The sequence below is a fragment of the Onychostruthus taczanowskii genome, unplaced genomic scaffold (genome assembly GCF_017590055.1).
Source record: "Onychostruthus taczanowskii isolate IOZ18803 unplaced genomic scaffold, ASM1759005v1 scaffold17, whole genome shotgun sequence".
NCBI lineage: Eukaryota > Metazoa > Chordata > Aves > Passeriformes > Passeridae > Onychostruthus > Onychostruthus taczanowskii.
In genome coordinates, this window is record NW_024498906.1 from 13,329,112 (window position 1) to 13,347,685 (window position 18,574).

General features: G+C 43.0%; 1 protein-coding gene across 1 annotated transcript in view; it reads left to right on the forward strand.

Annotated features, from left to right (window-relative positions):
• Positions 1–18,574, forward strand: part of PCP4 (Purkinje cell protein 4) — a 48,587-nt gene that overhangs the window by 3,407 nt on the left and 26,606 nt on the right. The window contains exon 2 of the mRNA XM_041399817.1: positions 15,544–15,595. Coding sequence (XP_041255751.1) covers positions 15,544–15,595 — 52 coding nt within the window. The remainder of the gene's footprint in view (positions 1–15,543; positions 15,596–18,574) is intronic.

The window sequence follows — 18,574 nt, forward strand, 5'->3', positions numbered from 1 at the left end:
GGTGAAACATTTTTTCCTAATATCCAACCTATACCTTCCCTGACGTAGCTGAGATTGTGTCCTCTGGTTCTGTCAGTGCTGCCCAGTGGAAGAGACTGACCCCACCTGCCTACAGCCTCCTTCAGGAAGGTGTAGAGAGCAATAAGGTCACCTCCAAGCCTCCTCTTCTCCAGGCTAAACAACCCCAGCTCCTTCAAACGTTCCTCCTAGGGCTTGTCTTCCAAGCTCCTCACCAGCCTTGTTGCCCTCCTCTGGACACGTTCAAGCATCTCAACATCCTTCCTAAGCTGAGGGCCCAGAGCTGGACACAGTATTCAAGATGCTGTCTCACCAGTGCCCTGCTCCTGCTGGCCACACCATTCCTAATGCAGGCCAGGATGCCATTGCCTTCTTGGCCACCAAGGCACATTGCTGGCTCATATTTGATGAGGAGTCTCCAGCAGAGATTGCCTTGGATGCATTTATTTCCTTTTGATTTTAAAGGGTCAGAGTGGTTTTGCTGGTGTAGGGGACAAGATCAGCTTTAATACATGTCTTTTAGATGTGTGAGTTTAGGAGAGCCATTTGGGAAATCACTTTTTGATTGCCTGAGGCACCTATGATTGAAGAACATGGGCTGAAGATCCTTGTGCAATGTGAGTGAAGTGCAGCACTGATTGCCAGGGTGCTGATGTGTACCCCTTGAGTGGTGTGTACTTTGAGCCAGCAGCCTTTTATATTTGAGAATCAGCCTGGTTGCCAGACAGCAGCAAGAATATTCTGGCTTTCCTTTGGGAACAGGTGTCAAGCAGCCAGGCACATGAAATTCAGAGAGCTGTTAGGGTCTGACTCTCTTAGTTGGGAAGGTGAAGAGCTGGGGGCTTGATCTCTGCATAAATGCAGAATTTTTGATCAAGCTTTGAAAACAACACTAAATTTTTGCTTCTTTGAGCTACACCAGGCTCTTTCCATTTGTCTTAGGTTGGCACCAGAATCCTGCAGCCCCTGCTGTGCTGTGCCCACCTTCAAAGGGGTCATGGAGGGTGTTTGTGTGTCCTGTAACGGGGAGGTGCAGGGTGTTCCTGGGGGGTGAGCTGTCCTGGTGGCTGTGCTCATGCAGCTCTGCTCTGCAGCCTGGAGAGCTCAATCTTCCTTTGGAGCTCAGACCACCCTCACTGGGAGGTGTCTGAGCAGCCAGCTCAGCAAAGATGCAGGCTGACGTGGGGATAACTCTGGGGTCAAAGATGCCATTCTGAAAATCACCAGTGCCTGAGGTGTGTCTGCAACACACCCATGGTGCTGTGCCCACCTTCAAAGGGGTCATGGAGGGTGTTTGTGTGTCCTGTAACGGGGAGGTGCAGGGTGTTCCTGGGGGGTGAGCTGTCCTGGTGGCTGTGCTCATGCAGCTCTGCTCTGCAGCCTGGAGAGCTCAATCTTCCTTTGGAGCTCAGACCACCCTCACTGGGAGGTGTCTGAGCAGCCAGCTCAGCAAAGATGCAGGCTGACGTGGGGATAACTCTGGGGTCAAAGATGCCCTTCTGAAAAAGGAGCTTCACCATTGCCTGAGATGTGTCTCTAACACACCCATCAGCAAGGCAGCCTCTGCTTTCCAACAAGTGATACCCCATGGGTTGGGCATGTCCCACAGCAGGCAGGCTTGGAGAGAGTGTCCTTTTCCTGAGGGAGAACCTGAAACATGTCCCTGTCCCTCTGGACAGGTGTGTTCAGCAGGAGGCTGTTGGAGAAGGGCAGGCAATGTGTGAAATGTTAGGTGTAAGTGGAGGATTTTGGCTGGAACTGTGTCTGCTTCAGGTGGTTAAAGGTAAAACTGGGGTTCTCCCTGGGTTGTTCTCCTGAATTTTCTTGAAACCATTCCATTGAAATGGTATTTAGCATCTTGGAACCACGTGAACACAAGGGAGGGTTATACAACCATAATCCTGATGGCACGAAATCGGAGATCTGCTTTTTGTAAGGGAAGAACACACCATATTTGTGTAGAGGAGCTCCTGTTCTCTGCTCTGGTGTTTCCAGTCCTGGTGGGTGTCTGAGCCAGCCCCCCACCTTGGGGGAGCCCTTCTGGTTGCATTTTTCAGATATTGCCACATCCCCAATTGTTAATTATTTGCCTTATACCCACAGTAGGTACAAAAACACTGCAGCTCTAAAAACCCCAGCAAGAACATGGCAGAGAGGAGGAGGAAATTCTGCAGCTGTTACAGGATGGGGGTGGGATCGATAAGCACATGAACATCAGTTTTTAATTTTAACTCACATCTATTTATTAGCTGAGTGGTAAATTGCAGCTCAAAAGAGGAGGAAGAAGGGAGAACAATAAGTTTTACATCTGTCACTTTGCCTACTCTTTCCATCAGTGTGGTTTCAGTGGGATCAAGCATCTTCTAAAATAGCACTTAGAAGTGATGTTGGAAATTGATCTTAATTTGATGACACTGGCAGAAGCTCATGGGTTTTCTTGCCATGTATAGAATGCCAACAGATTCAGGCAACACACTAAAAAAGGACATTTAGCTTTAATAGTGTGCTTTGATGTCATGTTTCCTTGTAAAAGAGTAACTTATTCCAACCTTCATGCTGCAGGACTTGACAGTACAATATAATTTCAGGTTGCAGAGGAATATTAGTTTCCAGTCCAATATCCCTAAATTTGTAATGAATTGGCAAGCTTATAGGAGTCATCATCCAACAGTTATTACATTATCTAGATCATGCTAGTGATGAAATGTGGTGTAAAGTAGCAGTTAACTTCAGGAATAGCAGTGGCATTTCCATTAAAGATTTGCCTGCAGCCCCTGCTGGTGGTTTTTTTTTGTTTTTTTTTGTTTTTTTTTTTTTTTTTTTTTTTTAATTTGAATAAAATATTTGATTTCCAAACTGCCATTTGCTCTTGTCTGTCTCAGTTTTTTGTGGGAAAACATGGCTTGGAAAATGTGTTTGCATGTTTTGCCTCTAACTCAGCTATGGAAGAGCTTGTAACAGAGTGGGGTAAACACTGGGTCTGTCAATCCTGAGACACCCCACTGGCTGAAGAGGATGGAGGAAAGCAATTCCTTCCTTCAGCCTCTCACTTGGCAACAGAACCTTAAATTCCCTGAGCCATGTTCTCTGCAAGGCACAGGATCATCTCAGGAAGATAAACATGCATTCCCCTCTTTCTAAGGAAATATCTTCTGTTTCTTCAGTTGTTTGGGTATTGGGTTTCTAAATAAAATAAAAAAAGGCTAGATACCAATAAACTAGATCAAATTACAAATAATCCCTTTTTAACTTTGTCTTCTAATTTTAATTCAGAAAACCAACCTCTAGTTCTCTTATAAAAAAGAGGTGGGAAACAGACTGTAAACATTAGTCTTGTTAGGAAAATAAATGGCTAGCAACTGCAAAGAAAATCAGTTGTGAAATATTGTAAATGACAGGATTTGGGGTCACAGTTTATCCCCACTCTCCATGTCTGCTTCCTCTAAGTCTGCTTAGAGGTAAATGGGGCAGGTGTCACATAGGTCTTTGGCTGGTGCTGTCTCACCTCATCAATTCATACCTCATCAAGAGGGATAAAGCCTTATTTATGCACTAACATGGAATTTGGAGGGAGAAGCACAAGTTTAGTCAGAGAAGAAATGAAAATTGTTTGCCTACATGACTTGAATATTAGTTACAGCTGAACTGTCTTTCCTCTTAAAAAAAGTATTACTTTACAGACACTGAATGTTCTTGCATTCTCACCTTAGTCTAGAGTGCATGAAACATGACCTTAACCAGTGGTGTAGCTGACACTGAGAGTGCTGTAACAGCAGACAGAATGATGTTAGAGAGCTCTTTTGTGAGAGATGAAAGTAAGAAACAAAAGGAAAAAGAAGAAAGTAAAAAAACTTGCAAAATCTGGTGTCCTTCTGTCTGACCTTGGAGACCTCAGAGATCCCTGGGCTGAGACAAGGAGGTGGTGAGAAGGGTGGCACCAGGTAGGAGGGCATCATATCTTGGAAACACAGACTATCTAGCTCTGCCAAAAAGTTTGGAGGTGTGCATTTAATATCTTTAACACTGAGACTGAGTGTCCAAATGACTGACAGAAAGGTCTGAGCTGCTTTGTCACCAGCCTTACCTGGTGTTTCTTGGCTGGCAGTTGGATTCTTGGTGGGCTGTGGGGCCACAGCTACTGAATGGTGCCAGCAGAAGTGGAAAGCTGCATCAGTAGAACCAGAGAAACCTCAAATGTGATCAACTTACCATGGTTTAAAGTTGGAAGGAGTGAGCAGGGCTGTGGAGGTTCACTGCACAACAGGAGTCTCCTAAAAGGGAGAGATCCCATTGGGGATCCTGGCTGGCTGCACGCACTGGTGTGGATGGATTTGTAGGAATTTCAGGTGCACCTTTTCTGGGAGTGATGGAGCCCAGTTCAGAAATGCCCAAGCCAGCTCTGACCAGGGCTGACCCTGGAAATGAGACAGATCCATGTCCTGCTAAATCAGCTTGACAAGAGTTCACAGGCTCTTCTGGAGTCAGTCAGGGGGTGGAAGAAATCTTCAAAGAAGACTTGGGGTCTGCACATCTTCAAAATCCCTGGGCAGAGTGCTGGGAAGCTGACAGCACCCACTGCTAATATCTGGGGATGGTTTTGCATCTCCATGTGTCCACTGTGACCAACAAAATCAGCTTTGTTACCCAGCAGGTACCATGACCCCAACAGCCTTTTCCCAAAGTGCAAGTGTGTAACAGCAGATGAAGCAAAAATTAATAGAGCTGAGGACATAGGTGATATCTTGAGGATTTTGAGGATATTAGGCCTTTTCCTAGTGACACTCAGGACATGAAGGAACACCAGTGGTTTGTAAGAATGGTTTTCACAAACATCATAGCATTTTCCCATGAAATGTTACCTCACCAGGCAGTAGGTTGAGGGTGGTTTGCCAGGTGAGTATCAGAATGCAATGCCTAGATAAATTTGAAAACATATTTTAAAAGGCTGAAGTCCAAGTTTAGGTGAGAGGTATAGAGGCAGAAAAATAACCCTTATAAAAATCACAAGTGTGTTCTCCATTTGAATTCTAGTGATTATCATTCTCTAACCTTAATGTTCCAAGAAATGGGGTTCTTTTTCCCTTAGAGGAAAAAGGCTTTTCTTTGCCATAGCCAGCATTAAATTGCTCTTGTATTAAAATACTGAATACTCTGCATGTTGACTGTAAAGCACATAATTTTAACATTAATGGAAATGCTCTGAATAATGACTTTTATTTGAACTTTTTACTGTAGTGTTCCAGGAGGAAATCTGAACAACATGGAAATCTGTTTCTTGGAATTCCAAAAGAGTACTTATAAAATGTGAGGTCAAGGGAGGCAGAAGATAAACTGCCAGAAATTAGAAGCATTAAGTTGATGGGAAGGAAGGAGGAGGAAGGATGGCTGGGCAGGCAGATGACATGGGGGGGAAAATGAGCCATGTGGCTTCATGGCTGCTTCACACTTATCACTGCTGCAGTCAGAGCTGACAGATACACACCCCTGGAAGAGAGCAAACATATTGTTGGCTTGGCACATTTGAGGGTGCATGTGCCAGCACACATGTGCTGCAGTTTAAGCAGGGCAGCCAAATGCCTAAGGCAGGCCAGCTTGATGCCAATTTTAATTTGCCAGTCAGACTTGGCTAGTTATCACTTCTTTCCTTCAGCATATTTTGCAAGCTACTGGAGAGCACTAACACCCAAAGCAAGCTGAATGAACCTCTCAGGATAGATTACAGGAGATCCTCTCTTTCTCACAGGGCTTTTATTCTGAGCTTTGCTTTGTATCCCTTCCATGGATCAAAAGCTTTGTGCGCTTCTGCCCTGGAATTGGACTTAGGGGATGGATCTGCAGGTGTGGGAACATGGGTAGCAAAGGTCCTACCTTAATACTGTGCATTGCAGAGAACCCAGGTTGCAAATTACCTGAATTCTAGCAATAGCTTTTGCAGTCATGTTGTGTAAGTCTTTAATATGTTTTTATTATAATCATGTTTTTGTCTGACTGCAGTGTGTCAGGCAGCACAGCTGGATCTAAATCTGCTTTCTGCATGGAACTTCTAAGGAACCTATTTTCTTTCTAGTCACAGGATAAGTATGGGAGACTATTACCAAAATGCATGACTTTCCCTGTAGGGGCACCAAGGGCCATTTTTAATGGCATTGCTGGATGTTTTGTCGTGTTCACGTGTGAATGAGGTGTAAATGTTTTTTATTTTATTTCACGTGCAAAGTGCAGAATGGAACCTGGTTCATAATGTGAGACTGAAGACAGAGGGAATGAAAGAGGACTACATGGGGAAACTTGCAAGTTTTCATTGAATTTGAATTGGAAAACACAGTTTATAGGATCACAGAATGGTTTGGGTTGGAAAGGACTTTAAAGATCTTTTTGTTCCAACCCTGCCATGGGCAGGGACAGCTTTCACTATCCCAGGTTGCTCCAAGCCCTGTCCTGCTTGGCCTTGGACACTTCCAGGGATGGGGCATCCACAGATTCTCTGGCCAGCCAGTGCCAGGGCCTCCCCATCCTCGCAGGGATGGATTTAGTCGTAGGGCAGGTAACCTGGTCTGTCTCTGCTCGGCCAGGGAACCCGGGAACTCTTACAGCTTTTCTGTGAAAATTGCTTTCTTATCTTCTCTGCTGCTCTTAGCAGTGAAATGGATCGCAGCAACAATTTCCCCAAGCAGCTGCAGGGTCCTCAGAGTTTCTGATTTGTGGAAAACCCAATTTTCTGTCCATCTCTTGGACAGAGGCAATGACCTGACTTGTCTTCTGCTTGTTACATGTGAGCTTATTTGATCTCTGTCCCTGATTTGTGGCCGTCAAGGTGACCTTGTGCCTCACCCTGCCCATTTTCCTTTCACTGTGGCAGGGCTGTTTCCAATCCCTTGGCTGTGGTTTTTCCTCCCAGTGCCAAGAGCTCTGCTCTGAACCGCATCCCCGCCTTAACAAAGCGTTTCCTCTAAAGCTCTCAGCGGGTCATTCCCGATCCAGATTGGAACAATGCTGGACAAATCCTTTGTTGAGCTATGCTGCACGTCAAGGGCAGCTCCAGCAGCCCATCCTGGGTCCCCCCTGGGAGCAATGTGCCCGTGGCACAGAGCCAGGGGTGCCAGCTTTGCGTCATTCCCCTGGGCAAGGCTGGGCACACGCACGATCCAGAGATTCCCTGGTGCTGGAATGACCCTGGAGAAGTTCCTGCCATCCCAGCAGATGGCTGGGGGCTGCTCTGAGCCCCTCCCTGGGACCAGACTGGCTCTGGGGTGGGTGGAGCAGTGGAGTAAGTGATGCAGAAACATCCCTGCCACTTGGTCTTGCTCTTGTCTTGAAAATCAAAGGCTTTGCCCGAGGCTGAAGGCAGAAAGTTCCTTTGCGTGGTGGCTTGAAACTGCCATAATTAATATTTTTGGAAAATCCTGGCTGGCCCAGTTACTAGAGCAGTCTAACTGACTGTGGTAATACCTGTTTACCTCTGAAATATGTAGGCAAACAGCAGGGAAGTAAGAAACAGATTTTTTTTTTTCTTTTTAATTGTACAACTGGAAATAAAAACATGCCAGCAGGAAAGAAAAACAAGCACCAGAATTTTTGCAGTCTGGGAAGAAGCAGCCTGTTTTATTAATGACAGCCAATATGATCAGAGATGAAGCAATTTGTCAGCGCCGATTTTTGCTGTGAATAATCCAAGCTGGCCCTTGAGGACAACCTCTAACTCAATTACAGCTGGGTTTAGAGCTCAGCAAATTGCATTACCCAAAACTTCAGAAGGGCTTGGAAGAATAAAATATAAATTTTTTGCTACAAAACCACTATCCATAATCAGTTATATTATGCCTAGGCAGGGACTCTGACCCCTTAATTGGCTTAAGACACTCTTCCTATTTGGGGATGCTGATATGAAAGCATACCCAGGATACTGTCATCCAAATGCTGTTTCCAAATCCCCAAGGTTCTCTTGTTCCTTATGAGGCACCCTGCCTGTATTTCCTGCACAGGGGACCAAGGCTGATAATTTAGGTTGCCCTGGTACAACTGTTTGTGGATCAGAGACATCAACTACGTGAGTGAAATGATCAACAGAAAGAGCTGAAATATGTATTTCTTTTTTTAGCTGGATCATTTCAATGATTGTTTTCAACACAGCTCTGCTGAAGGGTTATTTTTAACTTGAATCATTTCAGTGCTCCTATTTTCCGTGTGACCTTGCAAACAATTGTTTCCAAAGAAATGAGGCCTTGGGGATGGGAAGGTGTGGTTGGATTGGGCTCTAATGGGAAGTAGGAGTTCTTAAGGCATGTTTCCTGCCCAAAAATGCCCTTTTTGGGACTGTAATGCCAGGTCTGATGCTACCAATAGATAAGAAGTAATAGGAGGAAAAAAAAGGGAGAAACCACCTTAAAAACCCCATTCAGTTTTTATTTATGCCATCTAGCTTAATCAATTTTTATGTAATTGAAATATTCCTCTTGGGTCACCTTGGAAATGGATAAAGAGGAGACCTCAGTGTAACTGGGATCTGGGCTGTATCGCCCATGTCCAATGAGAAATGAGGTCATTTTTTGGCAGGTGGTGTGAGAAGGTTTTTTTGTGGTTGATTTTACTCTCTTTGCCCTTTGCTAAACAAAACCCAACACGCAATTCAGGGAAATTCCACAGTACCACACTGAGGTTCCAATTCCACTCATAAAAGTAATTCTGCTTTGTTGAAGGCGACTCCTTGTGCACATATGAGTTAGCGCCCTGTAAATAAACCATGCTGGATCAAATCTTCCATTTCCTGCAGGAAAAAAAAAGAAAAGGGATTACTTCTCATGGCTGGCATGGTAATTAACAGGATTTGGGAAATACATTCTTGCAGCTGCTTTCAAAATTAACTTCAAAGATTCTATTAATCCCTGCCTTGGAAAAAAAAAAATTAAAACTTGTGATTACAATGTCTTTGGAGAAATAATGTTTTAATTCAAAATATGCTAATAACCTAAATATTAAGCAAGCTACTGTTTGTGCTAATTATGTTGATTACATTTGGTGTTGGTGTAAATATTCAGTTTACAACATTATATGGTATCTGAATACAAAATCAGCAGGTTCTCACTGTGCTGATTTATAAATTACAGCCCAGCATCGGCAAAAATGGGGCACAGCTAAAGTTCTTTTTCTGTGCTATTAGAATATTTAAAACCAGCACTGTAAGTAGGTTCCTCTATCCCAGGCAGTGATTCCTTCAGCCCATTTTCATCAGATGCCTCCTGATTTATCCTGGGATCTGCCTCCAGCCCTGGGGTGTCCCAGCACAGGGAGGAGCTGGAGCTGCTGCAGAGAGCCCAGAGGAGGCTCCAGGATGAGCAGAGGGATGGAGCAGCTCTGCTGGCAGGAAAGGCTGGCACAGCTGGGATTGTTCAGCTGCACAGGAGAAGCTTTGGGCTGAGCTCAGGGTGGCCTTGCAGGGCCTGAAGGAGCCCCAGGAAACCTGGAGAGAGACAATTTCCAGGGGATGCAGGGACAGGACACAAGGAATGGCTCCCAGTGCCAGAGGGCAGGGCTGGATGGGATCTTGGGATTTAGGAATTGTTCCCTGGCAGGGTGGGCAGGGGCTAGGATGGAATTGCCAGAGCAGCTGTGGCTGCCCCTGGATCCCTGGCAGTGCCCAAGGCCAGGCTGGACAGGGTTTGGAGCAGCCTGGCACAGTGGAAGGTGTCCCTGCCATGGCAGCGGTGGCACTGGATGATCTTTGAGGTCCCTTCCAACCCAAACCATTCCATGGTTCTAAGTGTGCTCAGCTCTGAAGGACCTCCTGCTGTCTGTGTACACTCTGAGCATTTACCTTAAGCCAGAAGTTCTATCTGGACAAAAATGAGCAAATCACACTTCCTAAACTAAAGCAAATGCCCTCAGCCTATGAGAAACTCTGTGATTAAGGGCTCAGTGTGCATTTTGTGTAGCCCTGTAAATAAAAACGTGTGTTCCACATGGGCAATGGCTATACTGCAAACAACACCATTTGTAGTTATCAGAGACTTGTAAATTTTGGACAGATTATACTGTGCTTTCCAGGATGACAGTGTGTATTCATGTGCATAACCATGTCCCTTCAGTGACTAAAAAGGTCACAAAAAACCACTGTCCCTCTGTCAGCTTGAAGCCACTGCAGTTAGAATCCCATCGGCTCATCTCAGCCCACCTGTGTAGTTTTAATTTATTAAAATAGCTGTAGGATAGCCTTAATAAAATCAGGGACAATCAGGAGCCCAGTCAAGTAGAAAACTGTCTGACCCATGAGGATAATTACAGGAGTTGTCAGAGTGCCAGGGATCATTTAGCTTTGACAGTCAGTATGGAAAGATGGATTTTGGTGCTCTTACTCTGGCAACATTGTGCTGCCCTGGCAAAGCAAAACAAACAGAAAACTGGCTGTGGAAAACTCCCTTGGAGTAGAGAAGCATGCAGGGAGGAGGGGATGCATAGGTGAGGAAGTATAAGATGATAAATCATTTTTCTTTCTGTCAGGCTGCTCAGGAAGTGTGGTCTGTGATCTCTTACAATGATGTGTAAGACAGAAATAACAGGCATGTTACCAGATTTATCCATCATTCCAACAAAATCTTGGCTAGGTGTTCTGTACCTTCTGCAATTCCCTTAAATGTGGCCTTTGAAGGACACTTCCATCTCATAAATATTCAGTCCCACTTCTATAAAAATGTGTGGAAGAGTGGAGGAACTTGTAAAGGAGGCACAAGTAGACAAGTGAGGAAGGTTTATTTGTGCAGTGTCTTGTGCAATTTTTATTGCTTTATCCCAGCTCCTGTCGGGGGTTCTTCAGCTCTGGCTGCAGATGTTCTTTAGGTGACTGATGTGAGTGAACCTGTACGTCACAGAGTTGGTTTGGGATTTGCCATCTGTCTGTGCTGCAGACCAGTTTGGAGAAGAAATAATTAGAAGGAAATGAGTGAAATGATAGAAGTTGTGCCTGGCTCTCCAGCAGTGTGCTTTATTTCTCCCAGCTGTTCATTTCTGTGCTTTCTGACATATAATTCCAAAAAATACTTTTTAATGGTGCTAAAATTGCAGTCCCATTACTGGAATCCCTTGCAGCTTCAGCAACCAAAATCTTTTTGTCACAGCATAATTTTCCCTGCTCTTAATTTTTATTTTTAAGCATTGTGATTTATTTTATCCCTTTCTAAACCAAATTATTACTGTGTGTGGCTAAGAGTAATGTTTTTCACACTTCAGGGTGTGAAATGCTGAGTGCCACAATGTCAGGTAGGTACATGACGTTAGAAAGAGGTAGTGACACAGAAATCTCCAGTAAGGAGAACTTACCCTAAATAATCATATTGAAATCCCAAATTCTGCAGTGTAGCCACTCATCTCAGGTCATACTGCTTTCTTCTTGCCCCTACTTAAATTTGGGATTTTCATTTAGATTCTGATTATCTCCTGGTCATTCTTCTGTAACTGGGAAGCTTTCCTTGCTTGGAAAACACCACAAGTCCCTAAGCAGGTGTTTTCAGTGATATTTTTATTTGCAGAAAGATCATAAACTCCATCAATCTTTGATAGGTAATTTTTTTCAGTACTTTTTTTCACACTGAGGCTGAAACAGCTGAGGTGTTTTTTTTTTTTAGTTGAAGCAGAATACTATAAAAAAATAAAGTCCTTATGAAATAGTTCAGCACACTGAGGCTGAAACAGCTGAGGGGTTTTTTTTTTTAATTAAAGCAGAATACTATAAGAAAATAATGTCCTTATGAAATAGTTCACTTGGATTTGATTTATGTTTCTTAAAGAAAAATCTTTGTATGGAGAATGGGTGGTGATTCAGAGGGAAGGCTTGCTTGGCACAGTGCTGGCAAAGCCACAGCTTTTTTTATGTTGCTTAGTACCAATGTGTATTTCCTTTTGTCACACCTTAAGGTATCAAAACAAAGCTTAGGAAAAGCTTAGGACATGCACAAATTTCCCTGCTGCTCTCCTTGCCAGGACAGAACATCCTAAATAACTTTTTGTGTGTGTCACCCTGTCAGTCCACGCTGACTTTTTCTGCTGTCCACTTTACTGAGACTTTCCACCTGTTTCTACTATTTTAATTCCACTCTTGGATCTTTTTTTTCCATTCTTTTATGTAGAAACACATCCTGTTGAAATTCTGCAGCCACTGCTTTCCTGGGATTCAGTCCCTTTGTACCTTGTTGACCCTGCACAGAGGCGAAGCATTGGCATGATGTTATTATCTGGAAGAGCCCATTTGTCAGAACGTTCTGGCAGCTTCATGTCCCTGATCTTGGACTTTCTGTGGCTTACCATAAAACAAACAGCCCTTCTGCCCCCAAAAATTCTCTAATCAACACCTGGCTGCAATCCCTAACACTGAGGTGCTAATTAAAAGCATTGCTGAAAAGGTCAGGCTATTTCAAGACAAGAACAGAATGTAAGATTAAAGGCAAAAATTAGGCTTGGGGGTGCAGCAGGGGCTAGAAGAATGAGTCAAAAAGCTGCTGCAGTAATTTAACATTCTTCTTGAAATGTCCTCGTGGCTCCAAGTTCACTTCTGACCTTAGTTTGCTCGCCTTGGGGACTAATTTAGTACAGATTTTCATACCACATTAAGTGGCCTCTGTGTGTAGCTCTGTGAGTTTAACAGGAAAGCAAACCTGTTCTTTTCTTACTGGGAATTTGAGCATATGGCAGAAGTCTTTTTAACTTCCTCTGCTGACAAATTGGGAGTCACTTTGATTTTTGAAGACATTTTTAATTATGTGTCTTTGGTGTTTTGTAAAACCACTGAGTTAAAAATTAATATAGCCTGAAGCAGTCATAAACTCTGTTTCCTCCTACGCAACATAGCAACAAAACTGTTGAGCATGTTTTACTGTATAATCATTACAGGTCTGCACTCTTGTTCATTTCAGCTCTGATGTTTCTTTGATGACTGGTGGAAAGTTTATTCAATGTTTCTGTCCTGGTGCTTGCCTTAAAAGATGTTGTGGAATTCCAGCAGCAGTCTCTGAAGGAAGGGAGCTGGCTGCAAGTTCTAGGGGATGGGAATCCTCTCTTGAAAGGCTGAAGGACCTGGGGCTGTTCAGCCTGTCAGATCCAAGAAATTAATATTGCTTTTCTTGTATTTCACTGATTTTAGTTTCATCTATTTTATGTATAGACAATATCTGCTATACCAGCATTTCATCCATTGCTTCTTGAAAATACCCCCAGTAACTCCTCCTTGTGTTTAGTCCCCTTTTGCTCTGAACCACATAAAAAAAGCTCAGCTTTGTTCTGCAACCTGCAGTAGCATCATGAAAGGTGATGAAAGAAGAAAGAAACTCCAGCTGCTAATAATAACAACACCTTGAAAATGTTTTGAAATGTAGGTCCACTGAATGTATTGAAATAAAAGACTAAAGGCTTTGCAGGAGGATGATCCCGTTGTATCTGGCTTTTTCCTGGGTTTCATTGCCTTGTTAATGAGCAGCTGATTCTGACTTTCAAACCCATTGCAGTCACTTGGAAGACAGCACAGGGCTTATAGATCAAAATACTTCTATAACTAAAGGAAAGGCTCTCAGAAGCTGGCTTGGCAGACTTTCAGGTTTCTTTCTGTACAAGTCCAGTGGTCACCAATCAAACAAATGGCTACAGAATATTGCAACTGATTTCAGACTTAAAGAAAAATACCGTGACCTCATGAATAGAAAAACCTTAATTTACCAAACCCAAGTTTTTATTCTTTTTCTTTGACAACATTCTGCTCTCCCCGAGGGGAAATCTCGAGACACGAAATAAATGTGTGAATCCATATTCCAGCACTCCATCATAGGCAGACTGAACCTGACAGGTATAGCCTAGGGAGGAAAGAGAAGCTTTCATAAAGCTTAAGTAGCACAGCCTGAAATGCTCAGGAAATAAGACAACTTGAAAAAGCATTTAAAAATATACAGGGGAAGAAAAAGGAATATAGGTTTCTTTTTATTGATAGGAAAAATAAAGTATTTTGTAAATGAACACTAAAATCTTCTTTAAAGTGCAGTTTAGAGTTGAAACATGGAATTATTAACCAGATTTTAAGTAAAGGCACAAAGCAAAACTGGCTGTTGGGTGGATATATTGATTTCTAGCTGTTGGTAACTTTGGCTTTTGTCAAAGGTGTTTATCCCTTTAGAATCCCATTCTCTGTTATTGGCCAAGTTTTTGTCTTGGCTTGGAGGCTCCAGGGAAAAAACAAATGTATTTCCATTTTCCATGTCAGAGCTAAGAGTACCCATGAAGGTTTTGTATTTACCTCATGATTAGGTCTATTATATACAAAAAATACCAGTGGAAATACCACCGTTTTGAAAAGCAAAAGACAGAAACCAAAGCAGAGAAGGTTTTAACCAGAAATTTTAGAGAAAATGCCTTCAGATAAGTATGGCTGTATGAATTTTCTTGGAAGAATTCACATGACTGTCCAGGTATTGGTTAAAAACATTTGGTTTACAGTGCTCCTGTACCTGTTCACTCCCCTGGTGCTTGAGGATGTGCTGCCTCTGATGGCTGAGTGCAGCTGGATTTATTCTCTGAATTTAATATTCCCAGATTTTTACGTGTGCAACCTTAGAGAGCGATTTCTTTAGCTCTATTTCAAGTAACACACACAAGCAAGAATAATTTTGCATAAGAAATACTAGTTTTGCCATACCCTTTAAATACCTTAATCCACCTTGAGATGCTTTCTTTGGGGGATACAGAATAATTTTCATAGAGCTACCACTCCTAAGCTGGGAAGTTCCCTACTACTGTAACCACTCTGGTACTCTGCCACTGTGAATATTTCCACTGCACTGGTGGAAACATGGATTTTGCCATCTGTCACTTAGCAGAGTGATCTAAATCGGTTCTTTTTCATGGAAATTCAGGAAGCTGTTCTTTGGACAAAGTGAATTAAAGTGGGAAATTCCATCTTCTCTTATGGCCAAAGCAGAAAAGGAATCTTCTAGCCAAAATGAGATCTGGAGATTCTCCTTAGCCCTCCTTCCGTTGCTAATGTATTTCTAGGGAACATTGTTATTGTGTCTTTTTTATGGCATTGTCCAAATTAACTTCAGGCTGGCTTTGACCCTTGTAGTTTTGTCCCTGCAAAACCTCATGACTTCCCTGTAGTCATCCTGAGTCATGGAAGGGTAGGCACAGCAAGGAGCTGAAGAAATGAAATGCTGCAGAGCATCTCCTACCCTTGTACTGCTGGGAACCTGATTACACACATACATATCACTCGTGGTGAAAATTACATCCAGAGGCACAAGCAGTGCTGCAGCTGGACCTAAATCTGAGTCTTTTATATTGGAGAAGAACTCCAGGATCACAAAGTTCAACCTTGAAATGGAACTAAGCATTCCTGGTTCACTAGCAGTGTCTCAAAGAAGCGTTGCTTGAGGGTGAATGGGTTATCCAATGTATTGAGGAGAAATCAGGCTGTAGTTACCAGGAATTCCAAGGGGAAAATGGATGTTCAGATGTGTTCTGACCTCTTGTTTTGTGTTTTTTTGTCCCCCCTAACAGAGACAAGGAACCGGGGCTACAAATGGGAAAGACAAGACGTCTGGTGAGAATGGTAAGGGTTGCCTTTATTTCTGGATGGAGGATACTGAGTAAAATGGAGCCAAAATACTTTTTACTGTAATGACAGATGTCTGTAATGAAGCCTTTGGTGTCATAACTTATCTTTTGATTGTGTTTGAGAAACTGGAAGAGCTTCAGCGGGTTTGTTTTCTTTTTATTTGCATGTTTAAACACTTTGCTAAAGTAGAGTCTCTTCTGAATGTGTACTGTGATAAACCAAAGGACTTTACAGAAGTCAGAGCAGACACAAATTGGGCTAAAACAAGGTTAGATCTTTGGTGAAACACCAGAAAACAAGGTAGGGTATTATGAGCTGCTCCATGAATGAGGAAGGTGACGAGAAATAAAGTTTCAAAGGATTTGTTCATAGAGTTTCTGTAGTCTGATTAATCCTACCTAACTTTAGGCCCAGAACTAAGACACCAAAGTTAAAGTCCACTTGTTTAGAGCTCATTTGAGTGTTGCTAGGGAGAAGCTATGGATGGAGCAGCTCTCATGGAAGGACCAGATGGCAAAGAGCTCCAAATTTCATCACTGCAGTGGTCTGGACTCATCTCCACTCCTCCAAGGGGTGACTCATGGGGCTTTTCAGACCTTAACAAAGGGGCTGGCAGAGACCAATCTCAGCCCTTTAAGTGGCACAAACAATTCTAATTAAAATGTTGATTTTTTTTTTTTTCCCTCCAGAAGAAGGCAAAATGGAATTTTCAGGAAAACAGTAATTGTTTGGGGTTTTATCAGCTGAAATCTCATTTTATTTCTTACAGGAGCAGAAATGCTTTACACACAAGTGATAATTGATTAAAAGCCGGTTACCATCAGAAACATTTTTCAAAGGAAAATATTTTAAAATATTTTACTTTTTTTTAATACAGCCAGAAAAAGAAGCAGCATCAGAAAGAGGATTGAACTATAAAACGTGCTCTCTGCTTCTGTTTGCTCATCCAGTTCTAATTGAACGAATGTGTTCTGTGTCCATCCCATCCCCTGAAAAGCAGGAAAGATCGAAGTCCCTTCTCTGAAAAGCCAAGGCTTTTCCAATGGGTCATTTGAGCAGTTATTTTGGATACGTTTTGGCCTTTTAAGTGTTGGTCAGAGTAGAATTTTTGGGCCCTTTGAGGTAACACATCCTAAAGCATTAAGAGCCTTCTTTATGGATAGTTTTCCTATTACAGGGAGGTGACTTTCCCATAAGGGCTGTTTGCATAATATTTCAGTAAATGAAATCCATAGATGATGCTCCCGCTATGATACAACACAAATTGGAGTGAAAAAAAAAATCCCAACAAATAAATATTTTGGCTTGTTATAATGTCTTGAATTAGTGGGAACAAATGTACCCTGACAGCAAAGCAATTTGCATTTTCAAGTTAACAGGGAAGGAGAGCAAGGAAAATTATATCAGCCATTCGGGCAGCGTGGGGAGCATGTTTTTCTCTTTTCTGTTTGAGCACATTATGAAGTCAGCTCATTTGCCTTGAATTTCTTTCCCAAATAAAAGTTTCTTCACAAATAAAATCGTCCTGTTGTCAAGTTTAGCTTAGATTTACTGATTCTGCAGCCTTTTTAAAAGCTTTTTTTTTTCCTTAGTGGGGATCTTGAGTGAGCAAGGGCTGCATCATTAATTCAAAAATATATGTGGTTCTAGTTGTAGCATAATTTTATGTATAGCATACACAGACAGATGCACAGTTAATCTTGGGTAAATAGATACCAATTATTTTTTGTAATGAAATTATAGCAGAAAAGCTGTCACCTACATAAAACACAGGAGCAGCAGGGGAGATGGAATAGAGTCCTCTGATCTCCCCAGCCCACATGCTTGCATAAAAATAAAGCAGAATCAGAACTTTGAACCTGAGATTGAATGCTAAATCAAAGAGGCAGAAATGTGTAACTCTTTGTCCTTATTAGCTCTGTGTGGTTCAAACTCAGGCACTGATTTATTGCTCTGAAAATTGGGGTGTGCTGGAAACCTACATACACAATATAAATCCTCTGTTCCATGTTTTTCTGGTCAGAAGTCTGCAATATGTCCATGTCTTAAATGTTATTAGCCTCTTCTTCAAGTGTTTGTTTCCCTGTCAAAAGGAAACTTTCCCTCTTGTTTCCCTTTTGTTGAAAAGGAAGGAGGGTGGAGAAACAAAAAAACTCTTTCATCCTATAAAAAGAAAGGAAGAAAAAAAGAAAAGTCATGCTCTGACAATGTTTGCAAAGGCAAACTGGTCTGGTTGCTGTCTTAGCTCTTGTTTACAGATGAGGAAAAGCTGCTGAAAACTGGCTCAGACAACAAGCAGAGATGCTTGGCTTTTTTCAGGGTTTGGTTCACGCAGTGAGACACTCTGGGGTCGAGCTTTGATTGTGCATTGCAGTAGAAAATGAATTTTGGGCTTGCCTCTAGGTTAGGTGAAAAGAAAATAAAATATTGACCATGGCAATCAGCAGTGTCCCTCTTTGAAGACATGTATGGCCTTGCTGTCACCGTGCGGCGCTCAGGGAAATTCAGTCTCTAAGGATTCCTTTTATAGCAGGGGTGGTTTGGGTAGACACAAATGCATGTTCTTGTTTGACCTTCCTTGGACAGGAACAGTCTATCCTTAATTGTGTTTAGTTCCTACCCCCACAGCAGCGGTGGCAGCTCTTAGCAAACCTCCCTTCAGCAGCAGGGACTGCTCTGCTGCACACAAGGGTGGCTGAGGATGGCAGGGACCGCAGGGGACAGCTGGTGCCACCTCCCTGCTCCAGCAGGGCCATCCCAGAGCACAGGGCACAGGGCTGTGTCCAGATGGCTCTGGAATGTCCCCAGGGAGGAGCCCCCAGAGCCCCTCTGGGCTCTGCTCAGGGCTGGGCACTGCCCAGGGCAGAAGTTGTGCCTCCTGTGAGGGGAATTGCTGGGCTCAGGCCCTGCCCGTGGCTCTGGGGCCATTGCTGGGCCTGGAGCAGAGCCTGGGCCTGCTCTGACCTCTGCACA